The sequence below is a fragment of the Hevea brasiliensis genome, chromosome 10, assembly GCF_030052815.1.
Source record: "Hevea brasiliensis isolate MT/VB/25A 57/8 chromosome 10, ASM3005281v1, whole genome shotgun sequence".
NCBI lineage: Eukaryota > Viridiplantae > Streptophyta > Magnoliopsida > Malpighiales > Euphorbiaceae > Hevea > Hevea brasiliensis.
Genome location: NC_079502.1, coordinates 97,839,902 through 97,864,067, shown reverse-complemented (window position 1 = coordinate 97,864,067; position 24,166 = coordinate 97,839,902). Strand labels below are relative to the sequence as shown.

The following is a 24,166-nucleotide window of genomic DNA, read 5'->3' as shown; positions in this document are numbered from 1 at the left end:
CACATGCGGAGTATAGGATTCTGTTTCGTCTTTTCTTGTAATTCTTTGTTTCTAGATTCTACGTTAGACCTCGGGAAATATAAGATTACCTCAGTTAGTGTCTTGATTTTTCGTGGAGTACATAGAAACATGGAATAGATTTAGCAAACTTATTGAGGTCTTCGTTGGAAACACGTACTCCAATAAATACTATATTTTCGTCAGTATGGGTTTAAATGGTGTGCCCATTTCGTGCAAGGCACGAGTACATAAAAGTGAGTCTTGAAAGTACAGTTGCTCTAGATAAGGATGAGGATACCATTGCTGGCAGTCATCAGTGGATGACCCAGACAGAATAAGTTTATGATAATAGAAGATTCAAGAGAGATAAGAGATTAAGAGACCTAGTCTGCCAGGACGTATCGTAGTAACTATACAATATTCTCGATGTCCTGCTCGTAGTCTGCAGATTACGATGCGACATGAGATTATTGTGTAGAGCTGCGTACTTCCCTGTAGTGCTTATGATGAGGATGTTTGCAGGCAGTCTCTGTTTTGGTACAGTAATACCATAACAGAGTTCTATATCTGCAGAGGAGTTGGGAACTCCTAGTTAGGGGTCTAGAGTTAGAATATTGAGAGGTCATAGTGGGGTGATAACTAGAGTCAGTGACTCAGTTACCCTAGCATGAGCTAGAGTTACAATAAGAATTGCCATCGGACCAGAGGTTTCGGATTAGTTGCAAAGTAAAGGTGACACCTATAGAGTGAGATTATCTAGTATTCAGTATGGAATTTTGGATGGTTTTTGCAGTATGACAAACATTTGGTTAGAACTTAGTGAGAATAGTATACCTTGTGTGTATCAGTATGAAATAAAGTACAACCCTACTACCTAGGGAAAGTCGAAACTATGAATTGATGATTCACAGAGCTATAATATGATAGGAGAGTCATTAATTTGACATGGTTTTGGGCAAGGTGGTAAATGTAGTATCTTTGTTACAGGAAGTTAGGGTATAGTCCTATCTTTTCAGAAGGGATCGAAAGTTATTACTAATAATGGTGACCAACAAAATAGTGCCCCAGATGGGACTGTAGAGTGTGGTAGAGAGAAGTTGGCTCAGGTATCCTGCGGAGGATGCAAGTTCTATTATAGGAATCATATATAATCAGATCACGATGGATGTAAATCCTTTGAATTGGATGACGGGTTTGGGTGCCCGGAACCTTAAGTTTTGGCTAATTGAGTAAACATGGATAATAATAATAATAATAACAAATAAATAAAATTACTACAGAATCAGTTCTCGAGGTGGTAAGGGTATTATGTAAGCTAAAGGATAAGAATAGAGATCATACAATAAAAGTATGACTGTAATTTGCTGAGTTCCTTTCTAATTTCAAATTATTCAAAACAATAGTATAATCTAATTATAATAGTGTTAAGAGTAATAAATTAGCGAAGATAAATCACAGAAGGCCAATGGATAAAGAAAGTGCAGAATGAAAGTTTGGACAATTGATTGCAGATGCAATATAATCTAAATGCTAGTGGAAGTACTAGCTAGAGTGGTCAAAGGACCAAATCTGAGTAGCACAGACATATGATAACGCGATAGAGACTCTGAAAGATATAGTTAGCAAGTACAGCTATTATGTTAGGAAGAAGAATGGAACCAGGGATAGAATAGTCAAGTTCTATTTTGGGTAAGACAAAGGAAATAAATGAAAGGACAACCTAAAGAGCGCATAATAAAAGGAACAAAGTTAAGATATAGGATAGGCTAAGTGTTATTCTTGGCAAGGAGAATGACAAGGATGGAAAATCCAAAATGGGACCACATTAGTGAGAAAAGTGATGGAGGTATGGAATACAATAATAATGAGTAAATGTTAGAAGGTGTGCGATGGTATTGCGGACTACCTAAATAGGTAGAGAAAGAGAAGTTAGTAAGCAGTAAGTTGAATAAAAGTCAGTCTAAGGGATCAAATAGGTATGATGAGAGGAACAGAATGATAGATAATGACACATAGGTTTTAGGTTAGACTTTTGAGATAGTGAGAAGGTAGTTAGAGGTTCGTTATGAATGTCAGGCAAACATTTTTAGTGTGATCAATAGAATCACTTTGCAGTGAAGCAATAACGACAGAGCAACAGTAGGGGTAGAATAAAAAGTGACAAGTATGGATGGTAATAAATCACTAGAAAGTTTAAGGATCAAATTAATGACCATAGATAAGGGTGGAATTAGTGTTGGAAGAATCTATTAGCGAGAGAAATCTTTCAGGATTCAACAAGGGTTAAGGGCACAATATAAACGATGATAGATATGAATCATAGGTCGAGTATAAGTAAAGTTAATAAATTATAAAATATTATGTCAGGAAGGACGATGGTACAGTAAAGGGTTCATGCAGATGATACCTTATAGGTAGAGCACAATTGTGCTAGGAGATGATGAAATTTGAAGAGAAAGACTAAGAAACATAGGTTAAACGTTATTATATGGACAATCGGGCGTAGTTGAATATAAAGGATATTTTTCTTTCTTTTCAAGTTTAGCTCGTGTTTTTGATTCCAGAGCGTTATATAAGTAGCAGAGACTGAGGCAAGGAGACCTAGTTATTTGAGATTTTGATAGGCACCAATTCATATACAATTTCCTGATATGAGAATGACAGTAAGTGCATACCTAGTGTTAAGTATGAAAGGACGATCAGAGTAATGACAGGAGTTAAATTGAGTTAGCTACTAAGGCTTGCGACTGTTTTAAACTATGAGCTAGATGAAGTACTATTTATGGATGAGTTTCAATAGATGAAATTGTTGCTGATGGGTAATTTGAGGTTGAAGTTTAGAAAGCTATGGGCAGTATATATGATTATATTAAGGAGAATGAACACGTGAAGTATCTTGTTTGGAATTAAGGCATGACACATATTTCCTACAGCCGTGTTAGTTCAGATGGAACTTATAGTTTATGGGGCTCATATTCATCCAGGATAAGCAATTTCCTACTAAGACTGGTAGGAAATGATAATGTTCTGATAGTTAAGTTGGAAAAAAAGGGGATACAAGAAAAATTTTCTATGGGTAATTATAAGTGTTACATAAGGTGAAGAATGTGCTGGTAGGAGTAAATCATAGGGTTAGAATTCTCGAAGTAATGAAACTAGTAATCAAGATAAGACTAAGAAATAAAAAGAAAGTTAAAGTTGATGATGGGATAGACATATTTGAAGGAAAAGGTGTAAGGATGAGATATGACTAAAATTAAGGAATAAGTACAGCAGGTTGAAAAGATACCAACAATACCAAAAATAGGAAAAGGGAAGTGGATAAGATGCAAAGGACAGGAAGAGAGCTAGATAGAGTCAGTTATAATGATGAGGATAAGGAGTGTCTAACCACTGCCCCTGTGTTAACACTACCTATGAGCGGTGAAGGATATACCGTGTACTGTGACGCCTTCAGAGTTGGCCTAGGGTGTGTTTTGATGCAGAATGAAAAAGTAGTGGCTTATGCTTCAAGGCAGCTGAAGAGGCATGGGCAGAACTATCCCACCCATGATTTGGAAATGGCGGCTGTAGTCTCTGCACTAAAAATCTGGAGACACTACTTGTATGGTGAAGTGTGCGAGATATATACCGACCATAAGAGTTTGAAGTACATCTTCCAACAGAGGGACTTAAACTTGAGACAGAGGAGATGGATGGAGCTTTTGAAAGATTATGATTGCACCATCCAGTACCACCCTGGGAAGGCCAATGTAGTAGCAGATGCTTTGAGCAGAAAATCTTCTGGCAGTTTGGCGCACATTTCAGCAGAGAAGAGACCGTTGATTCAGGAAATACATGAGTTGATGGATCAAGGTTTAATCCTAGATCTTTCAGATGAGGGGGTATTGTTGGCTCATTTTTCAGTGAGGCCAGATTTGCGGGACAGAGTTAGAGTTTCCCAGCACAGAGACCAACAATTGATGAAGATCATAGAAAGAGTACGGCAAGGTGAAGGTGGTGAGTTCAGATTTGCCAATGATGGCGCCCTAGTGCAAGGTTCTAGGATATGTGTGCCCGATGTGGACAACCTTAGGAATGAAATCATGCGAGAGGCACACTACACACTGTACAGTGTCCACCCAGGTTCCACCAAGATGTACCATGATGTGAAAGATAGCTATTGGTGGAATGGCATGAAGAGAGACATAGCAGACTTTGTGTCCAAGTGCTTGACTTGTCAGAAGGTGAAGTTTGAACACCAGAGACCGTCAGGGAAGCTGCAAGAGCTCCCTATCCTAGAATGGAAGTGGGAAATGATCACTATGGATTTTGTGACTGGGTTGCCTCGTACCATGCGAGGATATGATTCGATATGGGTAATTATAGACCGCTTGACCAAATCAGCTCACTTCTTGCCTGTGAAGACTACATATTCTGTGGCACAGTACGCCCGACTCTACATTCAAGAAATAGTCAGATTGCATGGAGTTTCAGCTTCCATAATATCTGACAGAGGGCCCCAGTTCACTTCTCGATTTTGGAGAAAGTTGCAGGAGGCACTTGGCACACAGTTGAACTTTAGTACGGCTTTCCACCCTCAGACAGACGGACAGTCTGAAAGGACAATCCAAACACTGGAAGATATGCTTTGCATGAGTGTCTTGGATTTTGGAGGTCAATGGGATGAGCAGCTAGCTTTGGTGGAGTTTGCCTACAACAACAGTTACCACTCCAGCATAGGGATGGCACCCTATGAGGCATTATATGGAAGAAACTGTAGGTCTCCTCTGTGTTGGACGGAAATGGGGGAAGCGAAGGTGCATGATGTAGACCTAGTGCAGTACACTTCAGAGATAGTTCCTTTAATCAGGGAACGACTGAAAACAACTTTCAGTAGGCAGAAGAGTTATGCAGACCCTAGACGGAGGGATGTGGAGTTTGCAGTGGGTGACTATGTATTCCTGAAGATTTCTCCAATGAAGGGAGTCATGAGATTTGGAAAGAAGGGCAAGTTGGCACCTCGGTATATTGGACCTTTTGAGGTTACTGATAGAGTTGGAGCAGTTGCCTACCAGTTGGAGCTACCACCCAACCTTTCTCATGTTCATCCTGTGTTTCACATCTCTATGCTCAGGAAATATATTCCCGATCATTCTCATGTACTACAGTCGGATGTAATAGAACTAAAGGAGAACTTGACATTTGAGGAGCAACCTGTAGTCATAGTGGACTACCAAGTGAGACAGCTAAGATCAAAACAGATCCCTATGGTTAAGGTTTTGTGGAGGAGCCAGTCAGTGGAAGAGTGCACCTGGGAGTCAGAACGGGACATGCGTAGCAAGTACCCTTATCTGTTCAATGTGTAATCATGTACTTTATTCTGCCTTGTGTAAAATTCGAGGACGAATTTTCTGTAAGGGGGAAAGAATGTAACACCCCTGATTTTTTTATATATTATTATTGGGCTTCGTGTAGGTATCCTCAATTCGAGGAAATTCGACAGTTGTCCGGATCTGTGAATTTCCGGCCAGACAGACCAGCTACCGGAAAAGTCTCCGAATTGGATCGAGGTTTTGGCTACCCCACCATTGTCAGGCATCCCGAGCGCGTTCCCGAAGTCAGAATCGGCAAAGGTAAACCCGAACCTTGCTTTTTCGTAATTTTCTAGTGCTTAAATAGGATTAAAAATCCATAAAATATTCGTGGTAGCTTAGAAAATTACGATTCTTTTTGCAATAGCTTAGTAATATTTCTAAGGACCGCGGGGCAGAGTTTTATAATTTTTAGAGCTTATTTGAGCAGTTTTTGCAAAAATGATCAATTATAAGGACTAAATTGAAATTTTACATATTGTGATGAATGATTGATTTGATGGGCCCAGGAGGGGCTGTGTGATGTGATTGAGTTGTGGATATATGGATTGTGGATATAGAAGTGTGTTTTGAACCCTTTTGCAGGTTGGGTAAGTCCTAGGTATAGGGGAGACTCTGCCGGATTTTCGGCACGACTTAGGACGTATTGGTCTTTTTCTTTGTTTGTATTGAGTCAAATTTATTAAATGATTGTAATAAAATTGTCAGGTGAGCCGATGCCTTCGTCCTCCGCCCAGCCGCCACAGTGATTGTCATCAAGTCTGTGAGTAAAATATTAATTTTAATTGTAATTTCGATATTATTATATGTTCAGCATGCCCATGCATCACTTATATGCATATATTTATGTAGTTAAACTCTAGGCACGATTTATGTTGCATTGATAACTGTTAAAGTGCCATGGATGTTGTTGTGGTAATTTGGAGCAGTGTGCGTGCGTTGGCGTGCGTGTGATGTGGTGTGGACTATGGATAGGACGGGTAGTCACGGCTTGAGTTCTTCGCTGGGACCCGATCCTTCGAGGGGTAGTCACGGCTTGAGTTCTTCATTTGGGACCCTCGATTTGGTTTATTGCGAAAGTCGGCTTGAGTTCTTGGCACTGAGTTGGATTTAAGAGAGCTGTATAGGGGATCAGCTCCCATATGTTATGATTGATGCTACAGGGTGCGTGAGTGCTCCAAATTGCCTTTTTGATGTTATGATGTGAAAATGTTGTTGATGTTGCATTTCACTCTACAGGGTGCATTAGTTTTAGATAGTTATAGAGATTATGATTAAAATTGATATTTTACTCTCTGAGTCGAACGCTCACTCCTGTTCAATATTTTTCCAAGCCACAGGAGGATATTTTTGAGGTTAACCTGCTTTCTCCCTCACAGGTCGATTACTAATGTTTGTATAAACTGGTTAAATCTTAGAATTTCCGCATGTGTTAGAATGTTTATTTGATTTGGGCCTGTAAACTAAATTATTATTTTGGACCTGTAAACTTAATATTCTATGCATGTTTGATGGATTGGATGAGGGAGCTGAGCTCCCATTTATTTTTATGTTGATGAGTATGTGGAGGGTGAGCTGAGCTCCCCAATTGAGTATTGACTGTGTTTACAGGTCGGGTGAGTCAAAAACTCCCCGTTGGTAGGTCCATTTTATGGCCGGACTCTGTCCGGTTGGTTTCTTGAAATTGGGCCCAAATGGGCCTTAGAGTTGGGTAAATGAACAGTTAGGCTTACTACGGGCCTCGGGGGCTTTAGGCTGGCCCAGGTCCTAGTGCCGGTCCGGCCCATAGGTTGGGTCGTGACATATTAGATTATAAATTTAAAATGATTTATAAAATGCTTATTTCAAATTAACCCTAAAAAGTTCTTACTTTTAAAATATATAATTTATCAATAATTTATACTAAAATTAAATTAAATCCCTCTATTTCAAATGATGATATCCAAGATAAAATAAAATCATGATATTAGGATGAATTAATAATATTTAGTCCCTTATTGCAATTATTAAAATTATAACAATCTTAATTATAATCAATGTTAAATTTATATTAAAATTTATTTTATTACTTATTAACTAAATTATCAAAATTCTAATAATCTAATTCTATATGTCTTTCCTCCTCTTTCTTTTTCTCATCCCTTTCCTAGCAACCTTTGATCCTCTCTTTCTCTCTCTCTCTCTAAACATGGATAATTTTACTGTTTTAATTCATAATAAAATAGTTATTTTAAATTAATTATATATTAAATAAAATAATTTTAATATAAAGTATAAATATAAATAATTGTATAAAATAACATTATCCTTTTTTGAATATTTTTAATACTAAAATAAACAATATATATACCATAATTTTATTCTTTTAATAATAAATATAAATATAAAAAATGCATATCATTAATAATAAATTAATCAAAATTTTAAAAACATTAAATTAATGACGTAATATTTTCTATATAACATATGTAATTGATATTTAAATTTTCTTTTTTGATCCACATCATTGTATATCTTAGGATCATGAGTCTGGTATGGACATGATATTAAATACCCATTCATTGGTTGATCCAATGCCTGCAAAATCAGAGAATAACCACACACTAATGGAGAATGCAAGGAAGAAACACAGATGCAACAGTTACTGTTAAAGGCATGCACTCTGAGCTTCCTAATGAAGAATACCACTAAACAAGAGCATTATTCTACCTGGTAAGGGGGGAAATTAAAAGTCCAGTTTTAGTTAGTTCTGAGCAGTAATTTTGGTATTCTAAATGATGATGATGATGATGATAGGACATTGAAATATTAAACAATCATTCTGTTTTCTGTTCATCGGACATATGATCAAACTAACATTTACAGTGGGATTGAAGAATTGGCTTCTTGTAAGTTTCGTTCTTGAACCATTAACTCTTGAAGATGGTTTTGGTCGGATTAAATCTTTTGGATTGTTAAGCATTGTTTTCTTGCCAATATCTTTACATTCTTGGAGGTGTTCTTGAACCTGTAAACTCAAGACTGAAGTTTTACTGCTAACAGCTTGGGAGAGGGCCTGCCATTGATGTGAAGTAATCATGTGGTTTTGGGTTCTATCTACATACATGACACCCACCCACAAACCCACAACACAATATGGCCACCCACCAACCATTAGGGGGCACCTGAAGGCTCAAACAAGTACATTTTTTGATCATTTCATCTTCGTTATAAAATGCACCATGGAGCCTTAATCAGCACCAATAATGAGCACTAATATTCTTATAAAATGCCAATTAGTTCAATCTAGCTAGTACTGACACATTTTTCAAAGAATCTAATAGAGAAATTTTGCCTTAGGGAAACCATATGGGAATTTAGATAAAAGTAATAGAGCAAAAAATGTTGGTTGAGTATTTTTCAGTGCATGAGGATAAGATTGGGAGGTTAAAAAATGTCTCTAATTAATTTTTTGTTATAAATTTTTATCTAGATATGATTTATTATGAATTTAAAATATAAATATGTGAGACTTTGTATTCAATAAACGAGTCTCATTATTTATCTTATATTTTAAATCTACATAAGCTAAATCTAATTAAGAAAAGAGGAGTCACCATCATTTTAGTGTCTAATTTTACTTAATGATTCAAATTTTTGTATGCAAGGTGGGCTCAAAACTCCCTACAATGCCATCGTCCTTGAATTTGTTTTGGAAATTTTCTATTGATACATAGGCCAAGACTTCATCACCTTCACAGGTCAATAGTACTTGTACCAAAAACTGTCTGCCAAGATGCCTGCAACATTCCATTAAACTAAAATATAGATCAAATTCTAAGATTTTTTATATATATAAATGCTCCACATAATTCATAAAACTATAACAATATTAATCTTATTTTTGGAATGCATAAAATATTTTTATTATTACCAAGGAAATGATACAGAAAAAGTTGCAAAGAATTTAATATACTGGTGTAACACATTATATGCACCATGTTGACATATTAAATTCACAATATATGTACCATCCATATTATATATATATATATATATATATATATATATATATATATATAAAGTTATTTTTTTATCAAATTAAGTCTCTATTTATTATATAATTATTTAGTGTAATTGTTATGTATATATATATTTTTCCATGGCAATTATTATGTATATAATAAATATATTCTTATACATTATAATTTATAATGATCAAAATAAATTATTATTTATATAGTGATTATATTAAATAATATATAATAAGCATGTGATATTTGTCAAAGGAAATATTAATTTTTGAAATAAAAAGAAGCAAAATATGAAACCCCTCTTATACCCTCCAAAACCTCTTTTTTTATTTAATTTGATTGATATTAAATTTAAGATTTCATAATTTTAAGACAATTTTAATGTAATTGAGCTAAAATTAATTGATAATAAATCCCATTATATTTAAAAAATAAATTGATAACATGATATTAAAATGACATCAAGAAAGATAGAGTTTGGCAAGTGGAATTAACCAAAATAAATAAATAAATAAATAAAGAAGCTGACTTTGTGGGGAGCATTGCTTTCTATTGTTTTGCATATTCAGAAAAAAGCTCAGAGTGTTAAGCTCTATATAAAGCAGCATTGCTGCATACTCTAAGCATCACTTCTCCTATAATCATCTCTAGATCTCTATATATTGTCTTCTTTGATCAAATATTAAAAGATGGTGGTAAGGGGTCTTCTCGCTATTAGGCTACTTGTGGTTCTCTCTCTTGTGCTTTCTTCTGCAACCAGTGAGTCTCAAAATGAATTCTTTGCACATAAATTTATGGTTTCAACTTTCTTTCTTTATTTTCTTTTGATGATTATGTCTCGGATTACTAAATTTATATGGTTTGCAGGAAGCCTGAAATCAACTGAAGAAAACCCATCTTCAGTCCAAGATTTTCTAACTCAGGTGATAAAAAGATCAAGATTAATTCACAAGAACTTGCACTCTCCGTGTCTTTCTTTTGCATATATAGTTCTCGTGATCACCTTCCCACTGGCATGCATGCCCTATTCTTTCTTTCTTTCTTTACTTTTAATCACAATTTCATATTTTTCTCTTTAAAAACATAACCTGATGAAGTGGATTTATTAATTAATTTCAGGATGCAATGGGTTTGAAGAGTGGAGAAGAACTAGTTGATTTAGGAGAAGGATATTATATGAATGGAAGGATGTATTTGGAAAACGCAGATTATCAAGGACCTGGAGCAAACACTCGTCATGATCCAAAAACTCCAGGAAAACCTTAACAAAGTCCAAGTAAAATAAGATTTGATTATATCTAGTTATGTGTGTGCCAATCGATCAAGAATTTTTCTTTTTCTGGTGGGAAAATTGATTAAGAACTTAAACAAGAAGTTGAATCTTGCTAGTTGTTTGTTTGGGTTTGTATTGTGAGGATATTTAATTTGTTTGCCTCTGGAACTTGGATTGCAATATGCCTTTTGTAAATTATCCTATCAAAGTTTGTTTGTTTGTTTGTTTGTTCGTTCATATTAATTAGTATTTAAGATTGATAATCTAACCTTTTAATTATATAATTATCGAATTAGGATTAAATCTTTCAAATAATAATAGATTCTTCCAACAATTTAATTCGGTTTAACTAAAAAAAAATTAAATTATAAATTTTGTGCCCTAAAAAAAATTAGATTTGATTATAATTTGGGTTCAATTAAGACCTGAAGATAAAAAAAAAAAAAAATTAAAGATCATTATTTTTGAATATATTATTTATTTTAGCTCCTATTTTCAATTCTTATGAGTTCAAAATATGATGAGATAAGCTATTATACTCTAAACAAGGATAATTTTAGTACTTTAATTCATAATAAAAATAATAATTTATAGTAATTATATATTAAATAAAAATAATTGGAACATAAGGTTTAAATATAACTAAATGTATAAAATAACATTATGTCCTATTTTGAATATTTTGAGTTTATTCGGTTCTATTAACTATTCTAATGGCTGATAGTTATTTTAATAGCAGTCACTATCCGTTAACCGTTAGATATTAGTTATTAATAATTAATTGTTTATATGGTAATTTAAAGCATAAATACTTAATAAAAATAACCGTTAAATTAGCTATTAAATATAAAAATATTGATATCTCTAATCAAAACATACTTTTAACCTATAAAAGTTAAAAGTTAAGGTGCATTACTTCCTTAATTTCTAAATATTAATATAAATATTATAACACCAAATAATATAAATAAGAAAGATAATGTTTTGATTAGGGTCAAAAACTAAACGGGAAAAGGGGAAAAAAAAGTTAAATCAGACCAAACGAATTAATTTTGATCCGATTCAAAATCAATTTTCGAGAAATCTGAATTTAACTAATTTTGATGCGATTTTAATCAAGAATTGAACTGTTTAGGCTGTGGCCATTGTGGTCGAGGCCCATTAAAAAAATAAGCCAAGCCCGTCAACATAAACAAAGCGACTAACGGCACAAAATAAAGCGGCTCATAACTTTTACTTACCGTTGCACTTCATGGTCCCACTTTCCCACCTCTAGAAATTAAAAAATATCAAAAAGCAGCAAAAACCTGTCTCTAACGGCTCCTGCCATTTCAAGAGCCACTACCAGCACCGGGAAACACTATCAAAAACCCTCTCTCAATCCCCTCATTTTCTCTCAATCAAAATCCCATTTTCAAGATTCAAGAATCCGCTCAAAATACTTGCGTTTTATAAGCTTCTCTGTAAGATCTTGATTGAAATCCCAAAAAATCTGTTATTGTAGCACACAAAGTGTTTACAAATGGATTCAACACCTTCTTCTTATAGATCAAATCTTAATTCTCAAACCAAATCAGCTTCTCGTTTAGCCCGAATCACCAATTCCATCGACAATGAAGAACCACCACATCTATCTCTTGACCTCATACCCTCACCAGCAAAGAAGACTCCATCAACACCTTTGAATTTGTCTCTCAAATCTTCCACCAATTCTCTTCCTTTCCGCGAACTACTTCTCCTCTCACCATCTCCTTCAAGAAAATCAAGAACCCGCCTAGCTGATCGCCTTGAGGTGGGCGAGGAGGCAGCTATGGAGCCAACTGGGTCTCGCAAGAGATGCAAAAGTAGGGCAGCTCAATTAGGTGCTCTTGGTTGTGCTTCACCAAGGCATAGCAGAAGGTCAAGGAGAAGGTCGGAGATGGAGAGTAGAGAAGAGAAAGATTTGATAGGCATGGTGGAGGAGATTGGCAAGGTGCGAAAAAGAAGGCATAGCGGCAGGTCTAAAAAGGAAAAGCTTTCTTTGGTCCCTTCATTACCTTCTTCAAATCCTTCTCCAAGTATGTTTAAACAACTTCTGTTTCTATTCTCTGGATACTCTTTTCGCTTTGATTTTCCATTTTAGGTTCTTCAATTGATTTGTGCTTTTTTTTTTCTTTTTGTTAATGGTGACTTGGGGAATTTAGAAGTTGATGATGGTGATGGAGGCAATTTGGATAGAATTGGGATGATTATTTATGATCTGATAATGTGGAAGGATGTTGCAAAATCGAGTCTTTGGTTTGGTTTGGGGTGTCTGTGTTTCCTGTCTTCTTGCTTTGCCAAAGGGATTAGCTTCAGGTGTGTACCTCTTCTTTGTGTTTGATTTTATTTTATATTTTTTCCAAGGTATCTAAATCTTTTCAATTTTACGTTTTAAGCATTTTCTCTGCCGTTTCCCAACTTGGTCTCTTGTTTTTGGGTGCTTCTTTCATCTCAAATTCGATATGTCCAAGGTATGGTTCCAATATTTCTGCAATACAATGTTGTTTTCAGGTTTGTCAAATCTGTTTTCTAAGATTTGGTAATTTAATCACAGAAATAATGTTGAGAAGAGATGTAACTTCAAGCTGAAAGAAGAGGACATCTTAAAACTGGGTAGATTAATACTACCACCTGCGAATCTCGCAATTTCAAAGACAATAGAGCTTTTCTCAGGAGAGCCATCCATGACCCTCAAAGTAATTACCATTCTCACTAAATACTTAAAACAAATTTCCATGTTTGATTCCATGAGTACTTAAAATGGGCATTTGTTTTCTGGCTGTAGGTCATTCCATTCTTGCTTCTTGGAGCTGAGTATGGCCACCTTGTAACTCTGTGGAGACTTTGTGCAATAGGTAAGACCACCAGAATAATTGCAGTCATTGTCAAATTGCTAACCTTTTAAGGCTGTGTACATTTTTACCCTCCTTTTTTATATGTTGAAATCTTTTATCTATGAATGGGTGGATGAGAATATAATTGTTTGTTTGTGAATTTGAGCAGGGTTTTTCATTGGTTTCACTATCCCCAAATTATATTCATGCTACTCCTATCAAATAAACCAGAAAGGTACATGGAACCCGCAAGTATAATTCAAATGTAAGGAGTTATTGTTGCTTTATTGGAATTTAACTTGTTGAGGGTTACAGTTCATTTCATGAAATGCCGGGTGATGGAAGCATGGGAAGCTTGTTCTCACAAGAAGATTGTGGCAGCATCGGCAGTCACAGCCTTCTGGAATATGTCCAGCATCAAAACACGCATTTTTGCTGGTAATTTATCAGGCCTGGAGATTGTTTCAATGATATCAATTTCCAAACTCCAGGCCCTGCAATACATAATTCTGCAGGACTTAGCTTAGTCCATTCCCTTACAAAGCCAATTATTCAATAGCACACATGAAACTACCCACAAATCTTGATTCTTACATGAGATATGGTACATGAGATATGGTATTGTTTTGCAGCATTTATATTTCTAGTGATCCTACGTTGCTGCCGGCAACGTCTGGTACCAAAACAAGAAGAGGAAGAAGGAGAAGGAGAAGGAGAAGGAGAAGGGGAAGGGGAGGAACAAGAACCTCAGCAGTCAAAGGCATTGGTGGCTGCAGAGGAAGTGACCGCCCAGAAATAATCATAAAAGTGACACATCTATGTTCTTCAACACGAACAAATAAAGGAGTGTTTGCATTTCTTCTGCTTTGAGTTCTTGTTTTTTCCTTCAACTATTATTCTGATCAGAAGTCCTTCCCATCTGAGGAAGTGACCGCAGAGGAGTGTTTGCATTTCTTCTGCTTTGAGTTCTTGTTTTTTCCTTCAACTATTATTCTGATCAGAAGTCCTTCTCCCATCTGAGATGAAAAAGCTTCTTGCCAACTTTGTATATTGTAACTTGAAAGTGATTGGAATGCAAAGACTACTAACGACAGTCAAATCAATGAGCTTTTTAACTATCTTAAATGCAATCAAATCTCGTAATTCAAACCCAAATTTGGATTTTGAGGAGGAAAACTGATGTGGGTTTTAGCTTACTAGATGAGAAATGTGCCTGTGGTTAGGCAGAGAGTATGTTTCTTGTCTTCACATATGGTTCGCACTTCGCAGTTCGCTTTATCGATGCCTTGCCTAACTATTTCGGTCATAGGGAGTATGTTTCTTGTCTTCACATATGGTTTTCCTTTTCTGTTGGTCTGCCAGGCTAAGGATGGTAAACAATTTATAATTTTTTAAAATATAAGATTAATATTTTATTAACAAAAATATAAAAAAATTATTTTATTTTATTTTATTTTATTTTTATAAAAAGGAATTTATTTAAACTTAAATACATAGATCTAAATTTATTAAAAAAAATGAAATTGAGCCTAAATAAGGATATTACATTAATTTGTCAGGATATTACTTCAGCCATGCCTACACTATTATCATTATTTATCATTTATTTTTATATTTTTATAATTACATTAATGTTTCAGGAATTTTATATTTTATCTACAACAAAAGTCTTTTCATTTAACTTTAAAGCCTTTTGTCCCTATTTAAATTAAATGAAGTCTTTTATTTTTTTTTTTAATCAGAATACTCATTTAATTTAACTAAAGCAAAGCGAGTATACACTAGAAATTTAACTAAAATATATTCAAACTTCCAAATAAATAGATTTTAGCATTCTTAATAGACTTAATATTTATATAGATTGAAAAAGAAAAATAAATCAGATTAGTGATACAATGAACCACCTAAAATTAGGTAAAAATACAAATTAAAGATCATCTGTGAGTCTCAAAAGGAGGTGAGGCATACAAAAAATCTCTAAATAGACTGAATCAACTTTCTGAGACTATTAGTAAACTAGTAGTCTAAGCCATTTGTATATTAAAAAAACATCAGTCACTATGATAGTAGATTGAACATCGAGTATATCGATTTAAAACACCATCCAATCTTACGTTCTTTCTCTTTCTAAACTCAAAAAGCTCCCTGTGTAGGCTAGAGTTGAACTAACAAAAGAGGTCATAAAGTCATCACTAAAATGGGTAAAATCCTTTTGAAAAATAAAGAGACAAGAGAAAGAAAGACAAAGGAAAAGGAGAAAGAAGAAGAAGATTAAAGGTGACGGAGGTGAGAAAGAAAGAGGAGTAAGAAAGGGAGGGAGGGCTTGTCACCAGGGGAAAAACCCTTCCCTAATACCATTTTTGTGTTAAGAGAATTTTTAGTGACAGAAAATCTAGAGAAAGGTTCTTGTGTGTGTGTGTGTGTGTTTTTTTTTAAGCCTTTTACCTTCACCTCTCCCTTAGGTCTCTCCTCTGCATCTCTCTACCATTTGTGTCTCTCTCTTTCTTTTCATTTGTGTCATCCTTTATCTTTTTCCTACATCTCACACTCTCTTTTACATTTTTGTCCTCCTCCTTTTTCCTCTGCATTTCTCTCTCTCTTTCTCTCTCTATTTTTGGCTTTCTCTCCTTTCTCATTTCTCTCTTTACCTGAAGACATACAAAATTAATACAAAATTTATAATTTTCTACCTCAAATCTAGACGATGGAGCAACTCTAGAAAAAATGATCTCCTCCCTACCTGCAAAAATTTGACTAGTTTTGTACTTATAAGATAGAAAAACATAGAGATACAACAAAAAGGAAGAGGAAGTCATATGTAAGAGTCTTAAATTTGATTATGTTGGAATTCATTAACCCATTACTAAACAAAGCATGTAAAGCCACCAATGTTACATGACCACAAACTTGAGCTATTTCTAGAGCAGGGGTGAGAGTATGGAGGAGTTATGTAAGGGTGAAGGGAGGGAGAAATTGGTTTTGTGATCATGGAGGCAATGACAAGAGAACATTCAATTTGGGGTCGTGTGTGAGAAGAGAGAGCAAAGGGCTAAAGAGAAGAAGAGGGTTGAGGAAGAAAAAGGACAAAGAAAAGATAGGGAACCTAAATAAGGTAATATAATCTTTTCATGATGGCCTATTGATAAAAACTTTAAAATGAGATCAAATGACTAAATAAAAAAATAAAAATATACTAATTTAATTACAAAAATATAAAGACGAATCAATATATAATGGTGGTGACGAACTAACGAAGAATGACATTTACCCTTTATTTGGATGATGAGGAGAAATAAAAAGAAAAAAAAAATAATTTTTTTTTCTATTATTTAGATATCTTATTGAAATAAAAGAAAAATAAAATTTATCTTTTAATAGAATTATTTAATTATCATGAATTATTATTTTATTACTATATAATATTAAAAATATATGAATAATTTTAATATAAATAATATTTAAATAACTTTCTGGCATTTCTCTCAAAACATAGACCTCATATTAAATCTTTATTGGTCCTCGGTCCTAACCCTTTTAGTCCCAGACCAACCAGAACTTCCAAATCAAAAACCCTAACCCCCATTTCATTTTCTTCTGCGAAGGGAGAAACTAGGGGCTGCTAGGGTTCAAGAAACCTCTTGATCTTGATAATGGCCACAGCAGAGAAGAGAAAGCCCGTTTTCGTCAAGGTAGAAGAACTAAAGCCGGGCACCACTGGCCACAATCTCACCGTCAAGGTAGTCAACTCCAAGGACGTCCCTGTCCCTAAGCCCCGCCGCGCCCCCATGTCTATCTCTCAGCGTCCTATACGCCCCTCTCGTATAGCTGAGTGCGTCGTCGGCGACGACACTGGCTCTATCGTCTTCACCGCCCGTAATGAACAAGGTGTTGCTTATGTCTCTCGCTTGTTCCTCTCTATCTATTTATTTGTTTTGTAGCTTCATTAGTCTACGTGGGAAACTAAACGAACAAGAATTTTTGAGATTTTTTTCCCTTTTCAATATCATGAAAGTGGAATTTATTTAATGCTTTGTTCGTAAGGTGTCTTCATGATTGGGTATTATGTCTCTGATCTGTTTGGTTTCTAAGTTGAACTGTTGAAGAGCTGGGAACTTGAGCCTTGTGCTGTTTCAATGGGTGTAAATGTAAAGTATCATTAGTTCATTTGTTCCTGTTTTGGTTGAAGTTTGTTGAGCTACTGTGGGTCTCTTTCTGTAGTGCAAGATCAAAACTGCATTATGGCCTTGTGAATTATATCGCTATTTTCTGTGTCCATGCATGCCCACATATTTGCAACTTCCACTTAATCATGTCTGAGCAGTTCCTCATGTTTTGCAGTGCATACTTACATTGCGTACTTGTAATTGTAAAATTTACAAATGCTAATTCATAGCCTGCTTTGATTTATCTGATAATGTAGGACAAAAATGAATAGTTCTTGTATTTGCTTTTCCTCCTTTCTTTCTGTGGCAATTGAAGGGGAGGCCTCAGCTTCCGAGTTCTGACTATTTGGGGGCACATAATTTTTTGTTTTCTTTTAAACTCAAAAACCACATGCACCTTGGATATAAGAAATCATAGGTTGGTTGATTTTCATCTGTTTCTCCATGATCCTGAAACATTGATTCTCACATAGAATGTTAATTTCACATGGTGTTGGGGCCTCTGGTTTGGTTTGGGTGGGTGTTGGGGTTGTGGGGGGTTTTTTTTTGGTTGGGGGTGGGGGGTTGGCGGGTTGGGGGGCGGGGGAGAGCAAGAGAGGGGAGATTTGGCGGGGTTTGGAGAATTGTTTTGTTTTGTACTAATGGACACTGGACTCATTTAATTGGTTTGAAGCTGGACGATTCCCTTTTGGAGTTTAGAGTTTAGACTGCCTCTACATCTAGCTAGGACTGGATCTTGTCCTGGCACTCTATACTGGGAAGATTGGCATCACTCTGTTTGTGCATAGATTTTAGCTATCTATCAGGTTTTTTTGGTAGTAAAGTCTTCTAGTTTGCAGGTCTGTGTCGATTATAAGGGTCTTGGTGAAACGATGTTTTACGGCATGTTGTGATACCAGTCCAATATTTTGCAGTTGATCTTATGAAGCCTGGCAGCACTGTTATTCTGCGAAATGCAAAGATTGACATGTTCAAGGGGTCTATGAGGCTTGCAGTGGACAAGTGGGGACGCATTGAAGTTACTGAACCTGCAAATTTTGTAGTTCAAGAAAATAACAATCTTTCTCTGGTTGAGTATGAACTGGTTACTGTTCAGGGATGATTAGTATCTTCAGGAAGTGAATATTGAAATATATTGAAGACATTATAATTTTTGTTTGTTGTTTGTGAACTGTTTGACTAAGAGACAGCTTTTAAATATGGTACAAAGTTTTGGTTCAGATGTAATTTTCATCTCAGTACGGGAATTGTTAATTGCAAAATTTGACTATCAGGTTGGGTATGAGATTTATCTGAATGTGGGTAGTTAATCCTGCCACTACATTTCTCAAGCTGGGTTAATTTGACAATCAAATTATTGTGAAATTTATGGGAATCCTTTTCAATTTGTTTCATGTGGGATTAATTCTGCGTATTCTCTTTGGCAAGAATGATTATTGGTCTTGAAATGGAATGGTTGTATTTGCTCAAGGTGGGAAATTTCTTGATGATTTAGTACTAGAAGATCATTGCTCCGTTTTGGAAGAAGCTTCTAAACTTTAGAGGCCGAGTTTTAGCTAGAGAATTTAAAAGTTTTGTTGAAAAAAAATTATGTTTCCCTTGTTATTTTCTTTTTGTTTTGTTAGAATATTTTTTAAATATAATTATAAAATTTATTTTCTTATTTCAGAGGACTAAGCCTAAACCTCCAAAATGAAACGAAAAGGGAGAAAGGAGTACCCAGCAAAACAAAATTCCATTGAAAACAAATTTTATTTTCAGAATCAAAATTGAAGAATTATATCAATAAAACAAATTTTAAGCTTAAGTTTTAGCTTAATAATATTTAAGTCGCATTCAGAATTGTGATATCTCACATTTCATAAAAACTAAAAAAATAGGGAACATTATAATGGAATCCATACTGAGATGGGTAATTCATTTCAATCGGGAATCTGCTTCAAAATTGTGTGCTTGGCTCATTTTGTGAAGCTCTGCCATGGTCACCAAACGGGTGGCAAGAAATCAGCAAGAATAGCTCAAGCATGAAGTAGACAAAGGAAGCTTGCGGTTGAACCTCCACATTCTAATCATAAGCTTTCAGTAAAAGATTAGCAGTAAGCATTAAGGTTCCAATTGAGATCATTCCCAGGAAAGAAGGAGATGTTCAAGGTAGTTGGTGAAGGGCGAATTGGGTAGAACAAGACCCATAAAATTTCTGTATTACAACCTTACAACCAAGAAAACACCTAGCCTGAAGGAAATATAAGCCATCCAACAGTCAACTATAACCCAGATTCTGTAGTTCAATTTTGAATTCTCTCCTAATCTAATCAAACTAAAGCTCAAATAGATAGCAGCCACCAGATTACATGGCAACAAGACTTGCAACCAGTGCATATCACCAGACAAACATAATCTCATCCATCTACAATACAGAAATAAACATGTATAAAATAAGTAAAATGCAAAAACAAGAGTAGAATAGGGACATGTAATTTATAAAATACTGGTACTGATACACTTTATTGATAAACAAAACATATTGCCATGCAATCAAGATAAAACAAGTTAAAGGAGGAAAGCTCAACAAATCCCTTCGCCAAGCCAGCCAATAATAGATTACAGCCCTAAACACACAAAAGATGAAGTCAGATACAAGTAGAAAACTCTCGAGGTTGAAATGCAACTGCCCAATATCCAGGGCACTGTGAATAATCTACTTGTCAATAAAGCATATAATCCTTGCTTTATGTGGAATCAAAAGTATCATTAATAATATTCAGCACAAAACTACGCAAGATATCATGCAGAAATAACTACCATGATGAAGTTAGTCAATGAATGATTCCATTCATGCACTCTGATAGCAAGCCTAAAAATTTTGATACAATCAAAACTTGTGCCAAAACCACACATACTAATCAACCTAACAGACAATGACACAACTCACACAAGGATTTGGGGTTTCAAAATATGACACAAATTCGCAATAGGATCTCCTCACTTCATCTGATTCACAATTGATTTCAAGGAAACAACTGCTCACAACTGATTGCTGATGATAAATACAAACATTTAAAACCCTGATTCACATGGTTCACAACCATCAAGGTGCATAAAGTACCTATGATGGCAAATGACACCAATCAAAATAATGTAGTTCCCAATTTTGTGTCCAATTCTGGCAGTCTTAGCTAATGCCAGATTTTTAAACAAATATATGTCAAACAAGAAAATAAATTTTTTTTGGAGAACTTTCTAATAATCAGGCCATTCAACAGTTCTAAATTGGCAGGCTGGAGGCATGCTTGATGAAAGCAAGGACTAAGGAACATAACTGTTCCCAAACTCATTGTACATCATTATTGAAGGCAGATTAAATACAAGATATTAGCAGGTGCTACTGGTCTTTTTCATATCACCAGGACAATGGTTTCGCAAAAGGAAGCAAATGAAAATATTAGTCAATCTAATATTAGTAATACATCTTCCAACTGATGTTTGAGAGATACAATTAAGCCTCCAAAGTCATGGAAAAAGAAAGGTGGTATGTCAGAAAAACCTAATAATTCTATGTTTGGAAGATCCATAAATACCAACTTGCTCCTCAGCAGCCCATTCAAAACTTCTAAAAGGCAGAATTTTGTACTAAAACTTGCTTGAATCCTCTGTTTCACACATCATCATTGCAAGCTGATTAAATGAAAATAATCAGTACATTCCCATAATAGTCAGGGTGATTCTTTGCTTAAATCAAAATTAATCAAGAAAAATGATTAAAGTCAACCATTTAAACATTGACTCACAAGACATTAACCATTTACAATCACACATTCATCACAACTCAATTATTGAAAGGACCCTTTATGCAATGAGAGGAAAATCATGGTAGCTATAAGGAACATGGAATGTTTCAAAATATGCTCAGTGAAAAAACAGCAACTTAAATGCATTATCTGCTGGTTACCAGACAATCCTAACTCAATCATAACACTTACAAACAATTTAGAGAGTTAAATTCCTTTCAAACAAATTCTAAATACAATTCATAAAAAAATCCATTTTTTGGAATTACCATTACTCCTAGCCTATCCAACCACATGCGACCATGCAACCACATGAAACTGTTAGGCAAACATAATAGTTGCCAAGTTGCCAATTAATCAACTTAGCAGTTTCTCCAATGAAACCAGTCCTATTTAGTAGCAAGATCTTTGAACTACAACCATAATAACTGAATTATTGGCCCACAATTAGCGTCCTGCACCGTGTGAGTCTTACATTATTCCAATTTGAAAGCATGCTCTCATATTTGCATAAATGTTCACGTATTTAAACCAGAAAATCAATTATGTTACATGTTTATTCAATGAGGAAATGGATAAGTAACAGCATACAACTATAACTTGATCCAGTTAGATATATAATGGACTCAAAGGGGAGCAAAATTGATATTACATTCAATAGAAATTCTTTCTAAAACGATATAAAACACAAAGATCACTGAATGAGATTTATTAAGAATCCTTGGGAAAAAAAATTTCCAAGGAATCATTTTCTAATGTTGCTGTCATTTTACATTAAGTCACAAAATTACTTCTAACAATAATCTTGCCTAGTCTATAAATGATGACACGCCTTAAATTACAAACTCAGAAATATAAATAAATCCAAGTCACTCCATCTTTGCTTCCTGATCTTCATCTAGTCTCATCTTGTCCTACAACAGGAAAAGAGAGGTACATGCACTTATTTAATATAAAGTAGGAAAAAAAATGGCATTCTTCCTATTCTTAAATACAAAAATGAAAAAGCAGATAAGGGTTTGAAGTTCTGCCATTTAAATGAACTATATGGCCTAAAATATTCATCCATGAATAAAGGACTCAAAGGTATAAAATAACTGTGCCATTTACGATATCCTGTAACCATAACAGCACAATATCAATATTATACAGTATCTCGCTTCCATCACAGATCTAATGGCCTAAATCCAGAAAACACTAACTCACGAAACTAAAAGCAAAACATGAACATCAACAAGGATTACAACCGCTGCTAAATACCCAATTCAAGAAGAAAAACTAACCAATTAGCCAACCAACCCACAGGCAGAACCACCCTTCTGACAAACACAATGAAACAGAAAAACCATAGTTACACTCCTACCCAAAAATTTTATTTCTCTATTCCAATAAGTTGCGTTTTGACAGCAGTTTCTTGAAAAATAACGCAGTCAATACTCATTAATACATTGAAATTTTACCTATTAAGAAACAACATTTGAAATACAAAATAAACCGAAATATCGCTCCCAAGGGAAAAAAGGGAACAATTCGAAACTGATGTATCACAGATCAATTATAATTCAATAATAAACTCATCAATTGTGATTCTATTCACAAACCAATAATTCAATATGAGAGAGAGAGAGAGAGAAAGAGAGAGAGAGAGAGAGCATTTTCAATACCTTCCGGAAGCCAACCATAGCTGCGTCGAGAGATGGAGAGCATCGAAGTCATCAATGCCGAAGCAGTGGCTGTGTGGTATGGCATCATCGATTCAACGCCGAAGCTCATTTCAACTGGACGCCTTTCATCAACAAAACAAAAGCCGACTCTTAAAAGCTTAATCCCAATACAAACGATACACACACAAACACAGGTATATATAGATTGACATGTAACCTGAAAATGGGTTGAGAGAGAGGCTTGTTGGCGGAAGCTCGAAAGGGAGAAGCCCGTGAGGATTTGGGTTTGGACGTGAACCGGGCAGCGGCGTTGCGAGCGGAGGAGGTTGATCGGAAAATGGATCTGGCGGCGGTGAAAGAGGCCATTTTAGGAAAATAGAGACTCAAGTGTATTGTAGGCGCTTTGTGATGGGAACTTAAACCCTGTCGGAGTCGAGGAGGGTTTGGATGTAAGGATAGCAAAGGCTGAATTTAGGATTATCATGCAATTTCACATTGATGTAATTGTAATTGGGAGCTGATACAGTTATTTTTTTTCTAAATAAAATAGCTTTATTTATAAAAATTATATATTTTATTTTATAAATTTTATGTAAAGTGATATTTATTTTTTTATAAATTAATTATTTTATATAAAAATATTAATTTAATAAAAAATATATGTTATAAAAAATAAAAATATAATATCTATTTTGAAGTTAATATAATGAAAAAATAATTTCAAATTATAACTAATAAATTTATTATTCACATATTTTATTATTAAGTGTAAATAATTTTTTATCATTATTAGTTTAAAATAATATATTTATTTATTTATATGAATTATAACTAAATTATTTAATAAAATTCTAAACTCAAAGAAAATATCTGATGAATAGAATAGGAGTATTTTAGTACCTATTATAACACCTCATTTGTATAGCCTGGTATATTTCACTGTTCCGGTGATCGGTGTCGGTCCGGACAATTAAGGGGATTAGAACCACACTTAAGACAACTAGATAAGCTACAAACACAAATAATTAGTAATGTTCAATTAGTTAAGTATAAATA

General features: G+C 34.7%; 3 protein-coding genes across 9 annotated transcripts; 2 read left to right on the top strand and 1 right to left on the bottom strand.

Moving 5' to 3' along the window:
• Positions 1-11,958: 11,958 nt before the first annotated feature.
• On the top strand, positions 11,959-14,404 carry LOC110665428 (reticulon-like protein B17). Its single transcript, XM_021825538.2, has 8 exons — positions 11,959-12,697; positions 12,824-12,977; positions 13,058-13,132; positions 13,216-13,357; positions 13,447-13,516; positions 13,665-13,730; positions 13,811-13,933; positions 14,128-14,404. Exons 1-8 carry the CDS (start codon positions 12,163-12,165, stop codon positions 14,292-14,294), a joined length of 1,332 nt encoding a protein of 443 aa, XP_021681230.2. The 5' UTR covers positions 11,959-12,162; the 3' UTR covers positions 14,295-14,404.
• A 2,594-nt stretch (positions 14,405-16,998) lies between these two features.
• LOC110665429 (uncharacterized protein At4g28440) lies at positions 16,999-18,885 on the top strand. The gene is made up of 2 exons (XM_021825541.2): positions 16,999-17,380; positions 18,573-18,885. Exons 1-2 carry the CDS (start codon positions 17,146-17,148, stop codon positions 18,758-18,760), a joined length of 423 nt encoding a protein of 140 aa, XP_021681233.2. The 5' UTR covers positions 16,999-17,145; the 3' UTR covers positions 18,761-18,885.
• A 597-nt stretch (positions 18,886-19,482) lies between these two features.
• On the bottom strand, positions 19,483-23,591 carry LOC110665430 (protein NUCLEAR FUSION DEFECTIVE 6, mitochondrial). 7 transcript variants are annotated; one of them, XR_002496874.2, is made up of 4 exons: positions 23,328-23,587; positions 23,111-23,232; positions 21,207-21,333; positions 19,483-20,065 (listed from the first exon to the last, which is right to left on the bottom strand). XR_002496874.2 is itself a non-coding variant. In XM_021825546.2 (3 exons), the coding sequence occupies exons 1-3, from the start codon at positions 23,474-23,476 to the stop codon at positions 20,058-20,060; spliced, it is 279 nt and encodes a 92-aa protein (XP_021681238.1). In that variant the 5' UTR covers positions 23,477-23,588; the 3' UTR covers positions 19,483-20,057. The 7 variants fall into 7 exon arrangements, 5 of the variants coding, with proteins under 5 accessions (XP_021681238.1, XP_021681237.1, XP_021681235.1 ...); XR_002496873.2 differs by lacking the exon at positions 19,483-20,065 and adding an exon at positions 20,114-20,267; XM_021825546.2 differs by lacking the exon at positions 21,207-21,333 and having other exon boundaries at positions 23,328-23,588.
• Positions 23,592-24,166: the final 575 nt, after the last annotated feature.

Coding starts and splice junctions, on each gene's coding strand:
- LOC110665428 (XM_021825538.2), top strand. CDS start 12,163: ATGGATTCAACACCTTCTTCTTATAGATCAAATCTTAATTCTCAAACC. Junction 12,698..12,823: donor TTCTTCAAATCCTTCTCCAA/GTATGTTTAAAC, acceptor TGGGGAATTTAG/AAGTTGATGATGGTGATGGA. Junction 13,358..13,446: donor AGCCATCCATGACCCTCAAA/GTAATTACCATT, acceptor TTCTGGCTGTAG/GTCATTCCATTCTTGCTTCT.
- LOC110665429 (XM_021825541.2), top strand. CDS start 17,146: ATGGCCACAGCAGAGAAGAGAAAGCCCGTTTTCGTCAAGGTAGAAGAA. Junction 17,381..18,572: donor CACCGCCCGTAATGAACAAG/GTGTTGCTTATG, acceptor AATATTTTGCAG/TTGATCTTATGAAGCCTGGC.
- LOC110665430 (XM_058128380.1), bottom strand. CDS start 23,476: ATGGCCTCTTTCACCGCCGCCAGATCCATTTTCCGATCAACCTCCTCC. Junction 23,233..23,327: donor CTCTCTCAACCCATTTTCAG/GTTACATGTCAA, acceptor TGTTGATGAAAG/GCGTCCAGTTGAAATGAGCT. Junction 22,766..23,110: donor CTATGGTTGGCTTCCGGAAG/GTATTGAAAATG, acceptor TGTGTTTGTCAG/AAGGGTGGTTCTGCCTGTGG.